Raw genomic sequence first — 20,832 nt, forward strand, 5'->3', positions numbered from 1 at the left:
ATGTCAATATGCCTTTAAAGCTCGGCGAGTTTTTTTTCCTAGTCATAAAAGGAACACCAACGGAAATCTTTAATCTTCAACATATATGCCACTTGTGCATCAATGTTTTTAGTGAGAGGAAATATTCCAAAAACATCAAGGCATGTCAGACTACCTAAAAAAGTCTAACAGGCCTCAGTCCCCAGAGGGTTAAGGGTGGGGCTAGCGGCTACAAATGCACCTGGTCTTTGTGAGGCAGGTGGCAGCCTTCACACGCTCACTCAGTTGTGTGGCCAAGAGCCAAAGCTGTGGAAACTGTTGCAGCGCCCAGAGTTTGGAAAACAATTTAATTGGATTGATAAATCTTTTCTGGAATCACGTATCCCTGGATCAAAAGGTCAGTGTGCTGACACAATGGCGAGTAAACGTTGCATTAAGCCACACATTTAGAGACAATCGCAGCATCAGCTGTTGCGCAGATGGTGCTGTTAAAGCTGAGGCTTTTCGGATGACAATGATTCCCCTGGCAGTGCAATTCAATGTCCCACATATATAAATCTGACCCGTACCACTGTCAATACGGCATACATCTAAAGGGAGTATAAACAATTTCTCATCAAAAGCACCCGGACAGGCCCAAACCATGGATCGAATGGGAAAGGTGAGTGATGTTATACTTTATCCCTGTTGTACTTAAAGTGAGGATTCCTCTTGACCTTTGCCCCCTCCTACTGTATTCCAATTTACTTTCTCAATCTGACAAACACACTCAACACACAAACAAACACACATCTGAACACTGTCTATTCACAGATTACCTTCTATGAGGAGAGAAATTTCCAGGGGCGCTCTTATGAGTGCAGCAGTGACTGCCCTGAGCTCAGCTCCCATTTCAGTCACTGCAACTCCATCAGGGTGGAGAGTGGAGCGTGGGCGATCTACGAGCGGCCCAACTACATGGGCTCCCAGTATGTCCTGACAAGGGGGGAGTACCAAGACTACCAGCGCTGGATGGGCTACAACGACATCATCAGGTCTTGCCGCTTAGTCCGAAACGTGAGTCCCAGTCCCTGAAGAGAGACCACTCGTCCAGTCCACACACCGACTGGTGGCTACTCAGATCGGTCTTGTACTGGAGTGACATTTTGTCCTCTTTCCGATTCAGTCACTAACAAATACAGAAACACACATGCAAACAAACACACAGTGTCTCGCTAATTTAGACTAGACCAGAATGAAGACATAGAGACAAATGTCACAGAATTACATTTCAGTCGATCAAAAAGTTGAATATTCTTTTGCATCATGAAGAGCGATAAAAAAGTTTTTTTTAATGGCAACATGATGCAATAAGCAAGACGATATTGTACTATCAATATTATTATTATCATATTACTATCACAAGCACATAGCTTGTAAAAAAAATTGCACTCAACAACACTTCACCAACTACCAATACATCAAGCAAGATGTGTAAAGGCTGTTTTATCTACATCAGTGTAAGTGAGAGTCCATAGACACATTTTTAGTCATTCATCACAACTCATCTTAACAAAAAAAAGGTTAATCTTTTCCTCCTGCACTCCTGTAATTAAAACGGTCAGGAAGTGAAATAGTGTGTAACTGAGAATCAGTCTCCTGAACCTCACACCCCCTTTCTCAATATCTCCTCCAGGCTTCCGGCAGTTTCCGCATGCGGATTTACGAACGTCCTGACTTCCAGGGACAGATGATGGAGTTCACTGATGACTGTCCCTCTCTGCATGACCGCTTCCATCACCGTGAGGTCCACTCCTGTAACGTGATGGATGGGGCCTGGGTCTTCTACGAGCATCCCAACTACCGCGGCCGCCAGTACCTGCTGGAGAGGGGCGAGTACCGTCGGTACACAGAGTGGAACGCCATAAACCCTGGTGTGGGTTCTTTTCGCCACGTCCCGGAATTTTAGGCCAGTTTCCTAGAAGCACCTGTGTTCAGATAACTGTTGCTCTGCCATTTAATAATAATAAAGAAAAACAAATCTTTTGAGCTCAGATGAATGTCAGTGTTTTCAAACTGCCTCTCGTGGAGTCTACAAATTAAAGAGCCATCTCAAAAGGATAGCAATACCTTCCTATGGGTCTCGGTAATCTTATGAAATGCCTGTTTAAACAACTAAAAAGTTGTCTTTCCTTTGCTGTAATTGTAATATTGACATTTGGTGCTATTAAATATGAGCAACCCCAAGATCTTTTGGCAGCATGTGAAACTGGCATTGTCTTTCTTACCATAGGCACACAACTACATTCTTAAATTAATAGATATTTAAGACTGGAAGGTGGAAAAGCACCAGTGTCCTAATAATGTGTGCAGCCATTATAACTCTTCTTCACACAAGCATGATTAAGACAATGCACTCATCTCCCTTACATGTTCAATCCAATCTACCCAATACAAGCTATTTGAAATCATTCTGGAAAATGTATTTTCTTGATACAGTATGAAGTAGAATGGATCGCAGACCCTCACAGTTTCCCGGTATTTTTTTTGTCAGTAAGAAATGTATTGCATAAATATATTTTCTGTACATTTTAAAAAGTTGAATCAGACTACTGAGCACGAGAGTAACATATCACACTGCATGAAAGTTAAACTCCTCAAAAACATTGTATTCTATTGTCCTGTTTTTCCTATAAGGAGTTTAAGTTGAAAATTACTGTCAAAACGGACTCAAGACTTAACTCCATCACCCTAATCCAATTGATGTGTCTGGGGGTGGTGAAACATAGTATTTCAAACAGAGCTCCTCTCATGAAGTGACAGGTGAAAGGCAGGAAGTGTCCGGTCCCATCATTCCTTTCTCCATCATTGATAAAGTTATTTTGCCATACTTGGCCCTTTCTAGGACACGTGTCTGACACAAGCGCAGTAAGAACAATGTATAAGTTCTCAGTTGATATTTTTACTTTACCCTTAAAAAAACATATTCCCAAAATATGTCTGTGTTTTTGTTCAGTAACAATCAAAATGATCCATGACTTCTCAAAATGTTTTCATAGCATGAAAAGGTCAAATCCCTATAGCCCTTGCAGTCACATAGACATTTCTATTACTCGATACTCCCCTCTGTTGGCTAAGCATGGGAAGTTGTGTTCCAAAGGGATGTGCCTATTGCATTACGCCAATTAGACATTGTAATGTTACAGTTTAAACGCCGGCCAGGGCTCTAAGGTAAAAACACCTAAACAGCCATAAGGTCTGAGAGTAAAACCTGTGGGTTGCCAGATTGCTTTGTGGCCTCTAACTGTTAGAACAACTATGAGAGACTCTTCTGTTCCAGGTCATTAGCCATGCAGAAGCCAAAGCAGGATGTACAAATAAAAGAGAGAGAAAGAGAAGAACAACAGTTTGTGCCAGTGGTGTGTGCCGCCAACAATTTGAACAACAAAAAAACTCTGAGGTCGTGTTGATGATTTAGGGGGATATGGCTGGGAGGGCCGCAGCTATGCCAGAGGGCCCTGGAGTGCTGATGTCGGCAGGGAAACGAGCCCGCGAGCCCAGAGCCTGCTGAAACAACACAATCTTTTCAACATAAAGGGTCCCGGCCAGCACATTCTACCCGGCCACCACGTGCCACGTCCGTGTTTGTTCAAACCCTGTCTCTTTTTTTCCTCTTTGTTTGGCAGCTGCACCCACTCCTGGGTGACAGGGTGTTTAGGAAAGAGAGAGCATTAGCTTGGCTTCACAGAGCCCACAGCGCCCTCCTCTGGCCAGAAGTGGACCCTGAACCCTGAACATAATATATTGAGCCAACAGTGGCTGTGATCTAAAGTTATCAACAAAACACATGAGGTTTCCGAGGATGTGAACGAGCCACTGAGGTTCCTAAAATTAACATTGAGATCTAAGACATAGACAGGAGAAAGTGAGTAAGAGCAGTACTTGGGAATCACTTTAGCTCTCTTCTTGAGAAACAAAGCACAATTGTTTAGGCCCACATGGAAGACGGGTCTTCTAGCCATGATGATACCAATCAGTAGCTCATTAGCAAATGAGAATGCACAAGCACAGTTCTACACTGACTAGCCTCTGATACATCTCCAAGTGTCTACAGTGCAAACTGATGCTGTAGGCTACATGTTTCCCATCAAGATATTTAAGGTCTGGAAATGACACTAGGACTAACAGTTTGGCCTTCTGAAGCAGCTTTCAATGGAGGAATTTCTTTCAGTCGGCCTCCCTGTTATGAAATGTTCCCCTCATTTAAATTCTGCTGGCTCTGACTGCGCTTGGCCCCTCAGGATGGTTACTCAGGAGACGGGCAGTGCTTAACAATCTGGCACGGTCCGAGCAGGTGTTAATTACCTGGTAGCAGAGGCCCTAGATCCCAAGGTCACGAGTGAGACTCACCTGCTGTGATGTTCCTGCGCATATATGCTCCTGTACAGCTCAATCGACCACAAAGACACCAGGGATGCGAAGGTTTTGTGCACTCCACTCTTAAGGAGAATATTTTTAGACTAGCACGGCAAATGACTGTTTTAAAAACGGACACAGGCGCGCGATCGAGTGATATTTATGTCATTGTTACATCCTTCATCACTTCATGTTTTATGCAGGTGTCAGTAATGGTAAAAGTCCACAGATGACATATGTGCCATATGTGGTGCAAATTGTCTGGAAAACATATGCTTGAAAGACAGCCAGGGTGAAAACACATTTGGGAAACCAATTATTTTCTCTCGCTTTTTCTTTTGTTGTTATAAATATCTATCGCTATCAAGTCTTTCTCTGTTTTTCTGGATTTCACTTGACGTAAGAGGAGCATTTCATTTTATAAATCAATTTTGAAGGTCTCATTTTAAGCATTGTGTCATGCTGTTTGTCTTATAAATCACGCAAGATATCAGAATACTGACAATGAAATATTCCATAGGAAGATATTTTAACATAGGTTAAAATAAACTAATTCCATGACATTTACGTCTGTGATCAAATGTAGTCATCACTAAATGCTCAAAAGTCGCCTGACACTACCACAATTCCATGTTCATTTCATTTGCACTTTCTTCACTTCAAAAAAACTGAAGCACTATAATGACGAGGCTTGGCTCGGTCTGCAGGTATTTTCATTTCTCCACTTCCTGAAGTCTCAGTTTCAAGTTTCTCATCCTTTGGTTTCTCCCACTCCCAGGCTTGCCCCCACCTAACCCTAACCCCCGTCCCCCCGTCCCTCGCCCCCCCCCCCCCCCCCCCCCAGCCATGTTCTATTTTTATCTGATGGGTTCTGGGATAGGGTTTCGCAGCTGACAGGAATTACTTTAATCCCTGGAAAAGAATGCAAAAATAAACTTTCCAGACATGGGAGGGTTGCCATGTAAGGCAGCACAGAGAGAGGGAGAGAGAGAGAGGGAGAGAGGGGAGGAGGAAAGGAAGAAAGAGAGGGAGTTTACATCATGAACTGAGTTTGACACTCAAAACAATGAGATCACAGTTTCATTTTAAAGGAAATTATTTTGATATACATAAGGCGCACATGGTTCTCTTGACAACGACGAGGTTTATCCATTATCCTAAATAAGTCAATGCAGTTCAATATGTAAGGGATTCAAAATTAAAGAAGCAAAATACAGAAAATGCAAGTTTCATTGTAGCTTTTCTTTGTGGATGTAAAGACCTATCTGTTTGATGGTGAACCTCTGCAATATTATCTACTGTATTTGTGTTTTACTAAGTAATGATTGAATAGGTTACTTTTCTACCTAACTGTATTTGAAGGTTTTTGAACTTTAAAGTTCACACTGTTTTATGTACAAATTGTATTGGATGCAGCTGGAATGGCTCCTGCCTAAGTGTGTTGCCAATGTTGTTCAACAATATTTTGATATGTTTGAGCAAGTAGTATCCTTGGTCAGAGCCATTGTGTTGTGACATTTCTGAGACATTATTGTCCAATTTTGATAAATACTAATCATACCTAATCCCTGTTATCCCAGCAGATTATGAATCAACGTAAGATTATAAATTAACCCTTATGGTCAGAAATGTTCAGTGATACTTAAAATTAGACCTGTACAGTCTCTTTTCTCAAACAAGCCCTTATAACTTAGTAAATGTGCTCAGCTATAATGGTATAGCTTCCAAAAATAGTTCCTGTTATTAATATGCAGTAGGCTAATTATTGCAGCTATTTTTTCACAGTTCCCATGAATTAGTTATAATATCCACCACTACGTCCTAGCCTCTCATCCTAGATAAGATGGTTTCAGACATTTGCACAGTACAGTGGCTGTTATATTAGAATGTAAGATGAAAAACCGACAGTGAGTAAGCTGCTGTATCAAAGCTACACTATGTTGGCTGAAGTGGCGTAGCACCAGAGACACAGTCTGCTTGACCCGTGATAGCAGGCTTTCCATCACACACCTGACACAAAACGGCATGCTGGGACGTTAATTAGGACTGCCACGTTAGGGACAGAGAGCACCCCACTGGCAGTCGTGATTTTCCTCAAACCTCCGGAGCATCAAGCACTACAGGGGCTGGATTGAGTCCCCTCATGCTCCAACTACCACTGGGGTTCGTGTGGGTCGTCTTTGAGAGGGAGTTTGTCCACTGGCCTACGGGGTCAGCGTAACCTAATAGTCTGCTAATACTAATATAGAGAAGCACGTTTTCACATTTGATGATATATACAGCTTGATTAGTTCTCATGTGAAAGGTAAAATGTGTGAGAAGATGTAAAGTTTTTTTTTCTTCCTTTGGGGGGCAGCATTGCTTATTTTTTCGTGTTTTTTTTTTTTTTTTTTGCTGCTTTAGTGTTGAATTTTAAGGTTGGAATTTTGTTTTCATTGTTGATGGACCAGGTACTTTATAACATACTGCAGATGGTTAAGCAAGCCATAATTAGGCAAACATTCTAGGCATAGCAATGTATTAGAAGCAGTATTATTTTTGTTTGCATTTTGATTGATTATACAGAATACTTTTTGCTTGCAAAGAGGAAAAATCTGCAGAATAGCAGGTGCTATGAAACAAAAACACAGGATGTTAGGAATAAAAAATAAACAGGTATACACCATTATTTCAACTGTGTTAATTTCAATGTATCCAATAATCAGACTCACATGGATCAGTTTTTGAAGAATAAAAATGTTACTTTCATATTCAGGCAGGCATATATAAACACACACACACACACATACTAACCTTGATGTAAAGGATTTACCAGAGTGGCTGTGACGTAGGTATGAAGAAGTATTGCCATGGAAACCAACCTCCCCACTATCCCCATCCTGGTCTGTTTCTGTAGACAGCACGGGCTAAACACACGCCTGACTCCAACTCAAACTCCATCAAAGCAAAGGCTTTCATCTGTAGATCTATGTCTATATCTGTAATTTCATTCAATCAAATAATGTATCTTATATGTTTTCATGTTATAATTGTATTGTTATAACAAAGAAATGTATAGTTTGTGAATCACACTCAACTGTCACCAGTTACAGTGTGGGATTACAATTTGTAATCGGCATTGAAAAAGAACAGATGTCTTGGCTGAAATAGTCTTAAATGAGATTGTTAACTGTTTACTTATTCAGGTCTGTAAATGTATATAATGAAAATAATTATTCTTATGGATTTTATTCTAAACCACATTTTATTGTGCTGGTTTTTGTAAGTGAATAAAAACTTCACTGGATGTAAATGTGTGTGAATATCAGGCCTAGGTGCTGATCAGTGATTGAGATCAGTGTGTGCTGGGCACACTGCAGAAATTAATTGACAGTAAATATCCAGACTATTTCCCACCAACATGAAACTTCTGAGTTAATGTTGCAATGCCCTGTTTCTATTTTTATCCCTGTGACCGCAATGCCCATTTTATTTGTTTTGTCATGCTATAAAATCTGGAGAAAAAAAAAATGGAAGGAAGTCCTATTATCATGAAATGAATACTGTGTTTCTCAATGAAGAAGAATGTTATGCCCTTAAACCTAAGATAACATTTACATAAATATTTTGTTCAGTTACATATATATTATAAAATATAACTATTTTATTTACTGATAGGCTATTTGAAAGTGAACAGAAACAAACTGGATAAGACATTAACCGCGCCAAACTGCCATAAATAGAGGATTACACATTTTTTTAAACTATGGTGTATGGGCTAAGAAGACACGAGATTGTCTTTGACAATTTCAGTGAGATAGGATGAGATAGCATAGGATATAATTTACTGTTACTTGAGAGGGAATTTATTGTCATAAGTGTGTTCTTAACATACAAACATACAAATATAAAATAACATACAAAATAAAAAAAATTAACTAAATCCCAAAAAACACACTCAACCAATCAACAGATTCAGTCCCCCCACATAATCTTTCATCTGAGAATTAAAAATAAAATAATGACTTTCTAACCCTGAGATGCTGTCTTTGAGGAGGCGAGCGAGTCTAGGCTGCAGTGCGTCTGGAAGTGCTGCTGCTGCTGCTGGCATGAAGTGTTTACAGTGCTGTGCGAAGGGGGATCCTGGGAGGCTGCTATTTTTAGCCCGCGTTTCATCATTCCTCAGCGCAGCGTCGAGCTGCGGGCTGCATAGTAATGACAGAGGGATGGAGAGTCGTGACGCTAGCCCAGAGAACCAGGGCCCCCGTCTCTCCTTCCATCCTCCCTTCCTCTCTGTCCTTTTCTTTCTTCCACCTCTCTTTCTGTAGTTTGGAGGTTTACATGGAGCCTGTGCAGGCGCTAGGGTGAAATCACCCAAACAGTAATTAGGGTTTTCCTCTAACTGTGGACGTTGGATTTGCTCAGAGGCTATTGCCTCGGAGCTGACCTGACCATCTAGCGGCTAGATGGTCAGGTAAGCTCTGAGGCAAAACAAAAATAAACAAATCAACGATAAAACTGCTTTACTTATAAGAGCAGCTTTATGACAAAATAATTGCTTCCATTTGGATATAAATCTCAGTACTAATGCTAAATCTTTATTATTCACCTGCATTTGCATGTTACGCTGCTGTACGGTTCTATATTTCCCATTTGGTTGTCACAACAGCTGTAGCATCTGTGTTTGACCCTGTACATGACCTCTTTATAGTTAGATTCCCCACAGAAATATAACTGTGAAAAAGCACTAAACATCCATTCAATCCTATAACAAATAATCTGCAAAATCTAGTTATGATCTTCTTAGTACTCCAAAGAGGCAAACGGAGATTTCACAAAACCCCATTTAACGCGTGAGAGCAAAGGTTCTACGGTAGAAAAAGATCATCGCCTGCATTGTTATCTTGTGTTTCTACTCTGTCTTTGCTGGGCAATTTTGTCGTTAACTGGAGGCATCTGTTGTGAGGTCCTAATGAGGGGACAAGCCAGCTATTTCTGGTGGCGGAACTATTCTTGGAAAAAGAAATTGAGTTTGTGGCCCTCTTGACATGCCCCGCTGCTGAGCATTTCTCTGTGGCAAGTTGTGTAATCTTGACAGACCCAACAGCAACGGAGTTCTCTCTGTAAGGCCTCACAATGAACAGGGCTGGCGAGATGGATGGTGTGCCCCGTTACCAAAGCTCAAGAGCCACATTACTTTCTCAAACACATTTGGGATTTTCCATCATGTGAGTGCCGGCCTCACAGGCTTGCCTGCCAAGTTGCTGGACTACAACCGTGTTAGGTGCAGGGGTCTGTTTATGAAAGCAACAGCAACTGGACAAGAAAATGTCATTGTTTCCTTGACTGTTTAAACTGTGTTTCTTCCCAATCTGCTTCCTAATCCGCTGTTTTTGTCTAGTGTTAATATAGAACATGTGTAACTGTTTCACTGACAGATGCATGGCATTGGTAATTGCCTTGTTTTATTTTGATGTTCAGCAGCCCTCTGACTGCATGATATCGCAATGCCGTCTGGCTAATGTCATCTGTCACAACACAATTCACAATACAGTTCGCCAGTTCAAACGTGTTTTGAAAGGAGATTATAGTTCTATATTGTACAATGTCGTTCTATATAGTAGCTAGTTCCATTTTTACAACAAGCCAAAGAAGCATTCGGTCATACTGTGTTAACTGCTATATAAGAAAACAAATCAGAAGTGGCATATGATAGAACTGCATGAAGAGTATAATGCAGAGAAAGAGTAATTCGATTCTAGACCATGGTCTGTAGGTAGATTTTCGTAAAAATGTCATGCGTATTTCTACAATAATGTCTACATTAATGACAGTGTCAAGATCTTTAAAAGCTAGTCTACACAACATCAACAGACTATCAAAAATGTTGATACTGATGTGGCATGTATAATGTAGCAACACTTTGCTTGCTGAATCTCTTTGGTTTAAACATTCTCAGGGCCCAGGATTATGGACACATAACACTGAAGTGTGCTCACGTTATTCAAGGCATTGCTGTAGATGTGCTGTAACCAATCTCAATCACTATTTGTACTAGTAAGTTTCTAGTTTAAACGTATAAACAGAGAGCACCTTCTTGCTTCTCTGAAGATATGAGCTTAGCTTTTCAGATGATTGGGGAAGAAATGTAGCCTGGATACCAGCCTGAACTCCGCCCACAAAATTTTTGGTCTGGGAGATTCAGTCTGGAGTCGAGCTAGTTGGGAGGGTTTAAACGGCCCCGAAAAGTGATCTGACCATTCAAATTGTAAGGGCGGGCTTTATACGTTGATGGACAGATAGAATACCGGTATACATCGAACAAAGATGGCGCCGTCTCGGAAGCTTAGTGGGACATATTTCATATGATTTAAGCTATCTACACGACTTTTATATGTCTACATTGACTCGGTTAGTTGTGTATACGCAAAACGAGTGTTGCCGAGGATTATAGGTCTTAACTGAAGCACTCTAGAGCATTATTGATAGGTTATGCTAACGCGTAGAAAAAAAAAATATTGAAACAAATGGTAGCTTCTAGCCTTGAGTGCTATTTAAGTAACGTGAGCAGGCATATCTCAACAGATATCGACAGCGCATTCATTTTGAAAGAGGAACAGAGAAACGCGATCAAGGCATTTGTCGATTGAAAAGATGTTTTTGCCGTCCTTCCTACGGGATCAGGTAAAAGTTTAATCTATCAGATGGAAATACTACGTTGCTCTGATTGGTTCTAGGTATCCAATTCAGCGAAGAGGAATTTTCTTTCCTGGTTCGTTGAAACACGCCCCATAATCACAGCCCAATGGGTTCGGTCTCAGACTCATAGGGCCTCATTTATAAAACGTACTTACGCACAGAATTGATCTTAGACTGTGCGTGCGATCAAATCCACGTCTAAGTACAGATTTATAAAAACCGTCTTAGACGTAGAAAAGGACGTATCTCTACGTCTGGTTTTAGTTCGTGTAAGTACATTTCCTTGTGGCAATACTGGAGTACTGCAGGAATTTAGAACTCAAAGCGCCGACACGCAGTTTCATTATCATCATCGTGCACCACCGTCACCATTAGGGCTTATGTTTCGCTCAATAAAATCAATTAAACTATTAGAACAATTCACACATGAATGAGATTCACGTCTAATAGGTATTCCGTTTTTATTTCACAAGTGTAAAACATTTCGCTCAATCTATAGCCTATAGAAAGTCTAATAGTGGCTTAGTTTTCATTAGGAGATATAGCTGCATTGGCGTTGTTAGAGGATATTGCCAACTGCGCAATAAGGAGAGAAAGGGTTTTTTCGTGATCGCGCACACTTTTTGACACAGGATGATGTATGGCTGATAAGCAGGTAGGCCTACAGCTTGTCGAGAGCGTTGTGCCCAAATAGCCTCTCGTCTACAGAGGCGCACCAGATGCAACCAGGCCATACACGTTCAGGTTTTGTCTGTTCTTGGATTCCTGGCTACAGGAACGTTCCGATGAGAAATTGGAATTCATTTAGCAGAATTTTGCCCGATGTTCTTCGCAGTATTATCACTTTATATGCCCGTAATGTATTAGATTTCCATACAGTGCCCAGGAAAAGCAAAATGTGTAAGAGGATTTCCTGCGTAAAACAGGGTTCCCAATGTATTTTCATCCAGATTGCGCACACTCAAACAGCCTAGGAAGACCACTTTAATACAGCACATGCCCGTGCGCGGTTGGTAGTGGAGCACAGCAAAGGCATGCCTAAGGGAAGGTGGCGATAGCCAGCGAGACTCCGATGCTGGAGCACCAGTGCGACAGTTGCGGCCGCTGGTGCTTCGGAGACGTGCCTTCTACATGTCAAATACTTTGCTTTTGCCATTACGCCACCAGACAGGCTTTTCTAACGATGTTTTGGCCCGCATCTGCTGTTCCATCAGCAAAACATCGATGTCAGCCTCACTTTAATTCTTCTGTTCACATGTTTCTTTCTTGCTTGCCACTGTCACAGAGAGTTTGTGCATTGAGGATGCGCTCTGTTTGTGCATTGATAATATGCTGATTAGATTAAATAGGGGCGTTTTGAGGGCGGAGATTCAGTTGCGCACAATTTCACGACCATTTGTGATTTATAACCAAAGGATTGGCGTACACGTGTTTTTTGTGTGTACGTCTGTTTACTGTGGATCTCACTTACGCTCATTTCAGGAAATGTCTTAGACAAAATGTAGGATGGTTTCTACGCAACGTTTTATAAATGAGGCCCATATTCTGACTAGAATTATGAGTATGACATCGTCAGGCTAGAAGAAATGTATTGTCTCGCTCATAATTCACTCATATGTATCTCTATAATTATCTTTATATATCTTTATAATTTACACTCATCATTATCTTTCTCACTGTTAGATAATGTTTTTGTGCTAATAGCACACACTAAAATGCTCAGAATAGACTTCCCTAGAATAGACTTTTCACTTCCCTGTCATTCATAACTTTTAATTGATTCCAAGCAATCATACAAGGTAAGCCTAGTCTAAGCTCTGTGCTTCCTGTGTGCATTTATAATGTTTTTGTCAGTGATGCAGTAACATCTGAGAGGTGTAACGTGTGGTAGGTAGGTAATGCAATTTTGAGAGTGTGTGCGTAAAGCCTCGTGCAAAAATGATTAATATTTGTCACTCCGAGGTACTAAAACAGGGGGCTTTTTCACTTGGGATGGCACAAGATTCAATCAGAGAATTAATCCCCTCTGTTAATGTGGCTTAGGGTGTGCGTGGCGCGGGGTGTGTGGTTTGTTTTTTGGTACTTTTCAAATGAATTGCTTTCTGGTATTTTGTCACATAATCCTCATGTGGTTTATGTCAGACCTTTGTGTTGGTGCACTATAAGTGTTGTGTTCTCTCTCTCTCTCGCTCTCTCTCTCATGCTATACACATTGTCACTTACCTCTGCATTCTCTCTCGTTTCCTAGACCGCATGCATTGGCAAAATGTTTCTGAGTGCCAGCCAGCCATGACGATAAACAAAACCCACAGGTTCCCTTTAAAGCGGGGCATATCAATTCTAATGTGATGTAGTGAAATTGCAGGACCCAAGCCAGCTGCCTGGGGATGGAGGCAGTAATTTATTCCCCTATATTTCCCTTGCCAGGCGGGGTAGGTGGCACAAATGGAGTGTTTTAATTAAAAACTGCTGAGACACAGGGATGCAGGAGAAGGTGGAGGAGGAGGAGGAGAAGAGGATGCTGGCATGTTAGGATGATTCCCAGAGACAAATGCACCACTTGTGGTTTCATCTTGAAAAAACACAAACAAAAGGCAACTGGCTTCTTTCAGCTCAGAGTAAAGGGACTATTTTAGCTGATGATGATATGTGTATCACATACAGTAGGTCTTCATTAAAACGTCATAAAATGGTCAGTGTGATGCCACATTTGAGAGAGTCAAGCTATGAGCTTCATAGAGAGTGGGATTAAGGTATTCCTGATATATAAGATGCGTAAATGTACCACACATGTCATTTCTGCATGTGTGGTGTCAAAATGTAATAAAGTTTCACCGGCCACGAAAACCTGTGAAATTGTGTAAAGGCATTCTGTCGTGTTCATTAAAAATGGTTTTACGGTCCTGTGGCTGCATGATGGGCGGATGGCTGCTGCTCGCTATGAAGTCCAGCTTGACCAGATGGCACATGTAAATCAGAAATGATTGCTCCTATAGACATCCCTGCTTGTGTATGCCTGTAAAATGGCCGGGTCTGTTTTAACTCCCACCAAAAACACCCTCCACCAAATGTCAGTGATTGGACCCATCTGTAGACGTTTTTTATAATATGTGTTTTATCTAGGAGGGTGTCAGATCCTCGTACCAGACTTCAACTACAACAGCTCCTAGCAGACTTAATGCAGCAGTAAGGAAGTCAAAAACTAGTAATCTAACTATAGATAAGGCATGCAAAAACCTCATTAACACCAACAATAGCACAGTTGGCACTGATTAAAGGCTTGCTAGCGCGCTAACTCACGTTGTTTGCTGATATAATTGGCGATGTCATGCTGTGAAAGCATTTTTTACATTTTCGTGGGGTGGTCCGACCCAGGCCACAGACCTGCATAGAGCACAGCCTCAGTGGTTAGTTTGTGTTTATCTGTCCTTCACATGACCATATACCAAGAAAATGTATCTGATGATGATACCATTACTAGTCAGTAATGTCTCTTTAAACTATAACATCTTGTGCCAGACTTTACCCAGAGAGGACAAAAGCAGCACATTGGTCCGATAACAAGAGAGTGGTCCAGTTCAGTGGGTAGCATCTTCTGTAACATTATAACAAGTACTTTCACCTGTATTCACCTAGAGAAGGCTATTCAACATTAATCTTAATACTTGAAATTATGCGTTTTACACAAGCGCTCACAGTAAACTTGAAACAAAATGTGACCACACTTGTTTCACTGTTCAATATCTGGCATGAAACCAAATTAGGCCTATGGTTATTTTAGGCCGTTTATTGTGTAGATTGTGTAGTGTTATTGTTTGTATCTATTTTTTTTCCTATACAGTTTGTGGGGACACCTGTACTGTTCAAACATCACATCTTTTCTCAACCAACTTCTCACTTAGTTGTATTTTCTTAATATGCATTGTTCGGATGGCCCTTCCATATCTGTTGTGTCATTTTATATATACAGTATACGTATATAATGTATATATATTATGGCATGTGTATTCAGACTTTGTTTTATTCAATATATTCAGACTCATTCCATATTCTCAAGTTTTATTCAGTATTTTCAGACTTTCATTCAATATTCTAAGGTTTCATTCTATACATACAGACTTGCAAATCTATATATTGCAAAATACTGAGCGAGCCTCCCTGAAACACAAAAACAGGCCCTCCCACCACACTAACACTTCCAGACAACATCAGGTGCTTACACCCGCATACAGAAAAACACAACATTTTCCATTATTGTGTGTTCTTACACATGCCGTCAAAATAGTACCTGACATCACCTTTAGAGCCCATTTGCCCGTGTTCTCACCAGCCTTCACAGTAAGAGCTGAGGCGGCCCCGATCATCCTCAGGTCATCTCTGTTTGAAATGCGGGGGCTTGTGTTCACATCTGTGCAGCTGCACCAGCTCCCCTGCGCTCCAGCGAGCCAGCGAATGTGTCATCTCTTTAAAAGCCCCGGAAAATCCATTAGAGCCCTCGCCAGCATCACTGGCTGGCTGATGAGACACAGCCAGAGCTTTCGGTCACATGGGCAAGAACCTCAGAATCTGCCAAAAATCATTATATCATCATCCAAACTTAGAACCCACTTAAGGAGTGTGTACCATTTCTAAACCAAGCAGTGTGTCCTGGTCGAGGACTGTTTACAGTTCAGCACAGTAAACAAAGGTGACTGAATGGCAAGGTTAACCGAAGGGCAGCAGCAGCATGTACTCAGTTGTGGGATAGCCTGAATAATACTTAATTGATATTAAAGAAATCATGCAAATAATCACACATGGAGTTGCCTGAAAAGCAGTTTGAGTATAATGGAGAATGGATCAACCATCTTTAATTCCTCTAGCAGAAGTACTTTGACCCTAACCCTAACCCTAGTGAGAGAATGGATGGGAGTCAAGTGCCTTCAAGATAATGGTGCACGAATGCAATATTTACCAGTTAGCTCAACATTCTTGGAAAGTGAAATTCATAGCTTTTGTCTGAAAGTAAGGAACTAATTCGCTAATAACTGACAGACTGCACTAGCCAACACCCATAACAGCATTGCTATCACTGAAAAAAGCTAGCTGTAAACTGAACATTTGCTGTAAACGTGTTATTTTTAAGTCTAAACCACAAATCTACTGAGTGAACAGCCTGACCAGCTAATGGGACCAACAGGTGTGTTGATTTACCAATCATGGGACTGTGTACCATCCAAATTAATTTAAGGATGTTATAAAAACGTACCAACAAAAACACGACATATTGTCTCTTTCTGTTACATTCATCCTTTTATTAAGTACATTCTCTTGTTCTGCAGTACATTGGTGCTGGCTAATGGTAAATAATAGTGTTTCAGTCTTCAACTAAAAACAGTGTGTAGGATATACATTGAAACTGTAGAGTGTTTGTGTGTCGCAATTGTTACAAGTATATGACTGGATACAATTCATGTGAATGTTTGCAATAAAAAAAGCTTTAAAAAGCAATTCATAGACTTTCTGTATACCAGCTGTTGTATTATTCGCTGTTTAATGCAACAGCATTGTTGAATATTCAATATTTCATTGCATACTATTTTGAGTGAGGGGAGTGAGTTGTCAGAAATTACAGGGTTTGCTGCCACAATGCTTTAGTTTCCATACAGTCAAGCCCCTTAACTCTGTTCTGCAATACATATAAATCCATGTGAAAATCTATTAATATTTCATTGTGTACAGTATGAAAAGCCTGCTGATGTTCTTTTTAAATAAAGCAGGTGCACGTCAGCTAACCTACTGCAAATACATTTTTAATGGCCATTTGCAGAGCAATGCTGGTTTCTTATGAAATTTGGACGAATCATGAACAAGTTACACTTGATTTAAGGTCCCCGCCAAAAGCTGTGGTCCAAGTGAAAAGGATATGACTCTCTCTCCGTAACAGCATGATCTGAGCTCAGATGACACATGTATAGTGTTTTTAGTTGAGGTGAAGGTCATGATGTCAGCATGGCAATCACTAGTCACACTAGTTAAGATCAGATACAACACATTTTCAGACAATGAAAATATCGATACTCTTGAGTAACGCGATACAGTGCTTAATTTGAGGGGGAGCAAGGGGGAGCGCGCTCCGGAAGCTCTGACGCGCGCTCTGGAAGCTCTGATGTGCGCTCCGCCAGCTGGATCTGGATTTGTGTGTGAAAAATCAAATAATTAAATACATAAATTAAAGTTTGTTTCGTTTTAATATCTGGTTTTAATATCTGTCATGGTGATTTCTCAATTCTCCCATGAAACGAGATACTCAAAATATCTGGGCTAGCCTATTGCGGAAAAGGAGCGTGCACACACTTCCGTTCCATTTGATAGAGTTTGTTGAGCGTCGGTGGTAGAGTGTTCGTGAGGGAAAATGCAAAAGATCCATTTTCAAGGACTTGGTGTATTTTGTTGTGTTGAGAATACAATGACTCAATGACGCACCTGCGAGTGCATGACATTATTCCTCAACTGTTAGTAAACAACGGTAAACTTTATAACGTGTGGCTGTGTGTCTCTCCAACATAACATACCGTAAATCCTCCAATTGTGGCCGGGGCTTGTATTTACTTAGGCTGCACAGCGCACCGGCCTTTATTTGGGGCAGGCCTTTATTTCTTACTTATCTTCTGTTATAGAATTGTATTATTTAAATAATGGGCATAATTGCCGTAGGCTAATATAATTCATTGCATATGCATATGCAAGAGCTGGTTTGATATCCAGCCTAACTTTCTTTCTACATCCACCTGCTAGTCGTAGCCTATTGCATTCGTCTCGGGTCAATGTCAAATTTCTTTGCTGCTTTTTCCCCCGAATGTTCTTCAGCAATCAGCATACACCATCTCTTTGAATTTAATATCAAAGTTACGTAAGTCTACTACTGCTTTATTATCCCTTCTGGAAAAGGTAACCTAGCCAACTAAAACGTTGCAGCTATACGATACGTGCATTTAGGCTAAACCATAACAAATTGCCAGACGCGCCTTCATGAACAAGATAGGCTACTTTATTTTACCCCCGGCTTGTATTCGGGGCCCGGCCTTTATTTGTCCGTATGGACCACGACCCCGGCTACTATCTGGAGCCAGGCTTCTAATTGAATCCCGGCCTTTATTGGAGGATTTACGGTATGTTTACTATTTTTTCTGGGTACATCCCCATTCACGAGGCTTTAGTAGGCTAATTTCTTGCGATGTTGACTAAATAAGCCTACAGCATTGAACATGGGATTTTGTGTGGGTTGTTCGAAAGCGCCCACCAGAGCCCCACCCCCCCCCCCCCCCCCCCCCGCCGCTTTTTTTGTACTCGTCCTCAGCGCTCCGGGAGCTCCCACTTGACAAATTAAGCACTGACGCGATACTATGTTTTGCCAGCGCCAGGAGTTACGAGTTACGACTATGTTACGACAGGAGCGTTGTGGGTAGACAAAGCTTCTTCCTGTTGCATCAGTCATTGAACCATTCTATTGGTCTGTTATTGAATGGGTCCTTCATTAGATATGTTAGAGTGGTTTTCCCGTTTTTAATGTTGGGCGATGGTAATGCTGCTGGTCACCCATGCCGGTAAAACGTGGATAAAGAGCAATCAAATTACACTTTGGGTTGAGCAATGTCTGTGTATTTTATCATTAGAGGTTAATAACAAAGGACAAAAGTCCATCACAAACATGTGTAATCAAAGGGTTTTTACCTATGTTGACAACATAGTGTCTATGCCGACTGCTGTAAAACTGTAAATTGTACTTCTGTCCTCATGTTATTTGCCCGTTATTTAGAAATATGCTTATTGTAACATCTTGTAGCCTGTGTCAAGATTTAGGAAAGACAAAATTAACAATGAAAACATTTTCATCTTCACATTACCCCATTGGTTCACAATGGAGATTTTATATTGTTACATGTGATAGCACTGTATTTATTGTAATCAGATTGAGTACTATTGCCACCTACTGATTTTTCTTGGTATTGCAGATTTTAAATACTAATACTTGTTTTTGAAACCATTTGAGGTCGGGATTTTTGGTCTGGCATTGCTCCGTTGGGGCGGAACTATCTACGCACCCGGGCTGTTCGCACTAGGGATGCACCGATACCACTTTTCGTACAAACCGATACGAGTACGAGTGGTTTTATTTGTGAACTTGCCGAGTACCGATACCGATACTTCTTAGATTTGGTCTCCATGAAAGTGCAATTCATTTGGAGGCAGATTTTATTTTATCCTCTGCAGATTATGTGAAGCCTATAGTACAAAATTAACAGAAGGCTATCCCAAGCCAACAATAAACAGAGCTTTCTGTTTTTAACAACAGCAAAAAAAGGCTTCAAAGAGACAATATCATCACATTAGACAAAATGCGAAAATAACCAGATAAAGGCAATTCAATTTGCTGCATAGATAACAACACAGTCTGCTTATCAAAAAGTGCACAGAACTATTACTGGGTTAGCACATGAGCACATTTCATCAACTCATGCATGGCCTTCATCCTGGAGAGGCAGCTTTCCGGTCCCAGCTTCCACCTCAAGCAGAGTGAGAGTGGGGGAAAGCATTTGCTGTCTGTCAGCAAGCCAGCATGGGGCCTAGCCCACCTTTCCAAGGGCATGTAAGACTCCCAAAATCAGAGACTATTGTGGTTCCTGCAGAACCCGAACTCTTAGTGTGGGGGCAGACAAGCGAAGATTCGTCTTCCTCGGGACGTACCCTATCGGTTGAACCATTACCCCAGCATGACGCAGAATGGCGGGTGGGGAGGGCCTTCACCAGAAGGGGGGGTTATGTGCCAATCCGCCTGTGTAATCCCCATCCTTATGTTGTCGAGATTGCCCCCAGGACAGTCCTTGCAGAACTCCACGGGGTGTCAGCAGAAGATGTCCAAGCACAACAGGTGCTCCGCCTGCATGGGGACGAAACCGGGACTGTCGAGGTCGCCATCCATAGCATTGATGCCCTCCAGGCCGATGACTCTGCAGTGCCCCCAGTGCTGGGTGAAGGTTTGACTACAGAACAACAACAGCCGTTCAACATCAGATTCAAACCGGCTCTGCACCACCCAGCCGGGAACGATACCGGCCTGTGCCGCCCAGTTTCTATCCAGAGCTCCGCAGTCTTCTGAAAGGCATGCTGGAGACTGGGGAGAGTTCCAGCCCATGGGCAGCCCCTTGTCCTTGTTAAAAAGAAAAATGGCTCCTGGCGCTTCTGCGTGGATTTTCGTGCGGTAACACACAAAGATGCTTACCCATTACCACACATTGAAGAGTCACTGACCTGCTTAAAAAAAGCTGCCTGGTATTCCACTCTAGACTTAGCTGCTGGCTACTGGCAAGTCGAAGTTGATCCGAGAGACAGAGAAAAGACCGCCTTCACGACCCCTATGGGGCTATATGAATTTGACCGGATGCCTTTCGGATTGTGCAACGCGCCAGCGACTTTCCAATAGCTAGTGCAGCGGTGCCTGGGGGGGATGATTCACGAATCCTTGTTAATTTACTTGGATGATGTGATCGTCTACTCCCCAGATTTTGAGACCCGGAGACGGTGTTCCGACGCCTACAGGAGATGGGGCTCAAACTACAAACCAAGAAATGCTGTTTCTTCAAACAAAAGGTAACTTACCTTGGCCATGTAGTTAGCCAGAAGGGGGTAGCTACAGACCCGGCGAAGACCGCAGTAGTGAAACACCGGGAGGCACCAAGCACTGTCCAGCAGCTACGGTCCTTCTTCGGCTTCGTCGGCTACTATCGTCGGTTTGTTAAA

The 20,832-nt window shown here is 41.7% G+C and overlaps 1 protein-coding gene across 1 annotated transcript; it reads left to right on the forward strand.

Annotated features, from left to right (window-relative positions):
* Nucleotides 1–622: 622 nt before the first annotated feature.
* On the forward strand, nucleotides 623–1,927 carry LOC308365198 (gamma-crystallin M2-like; the record flags this gene model as incomplete). The annotated part of the gene is made up of 3 exons (XM_080838553.1): nucleotides 623–640; nucleotides 793–1,035; nucleotides 1,655–1,927. The coding sequence occupies 3 exons, from the start codon at nucleotides 623–625 to the stop codon at nucleotides 1,925–1,927; spliced, it is 534 nt and encodes a 177-aa protein (XP_080694679.1).
* Nucleotides 1,928–20,832: the final 18,905 nt, after the last annotated feature.

This window comes from Sprattus sprattus (genome assembly GCF_963457725.1).
Source record: "Sprattus sprattus genome assembly, chromosome: 5".
NCBI classification, from domain to species: domain Eukaryota; kingdom Metazoa; phylum Chordata; class Actinopteri; order Clupeiformes; family Clupeidae; genus Sprattus; species Sprattus sprattus.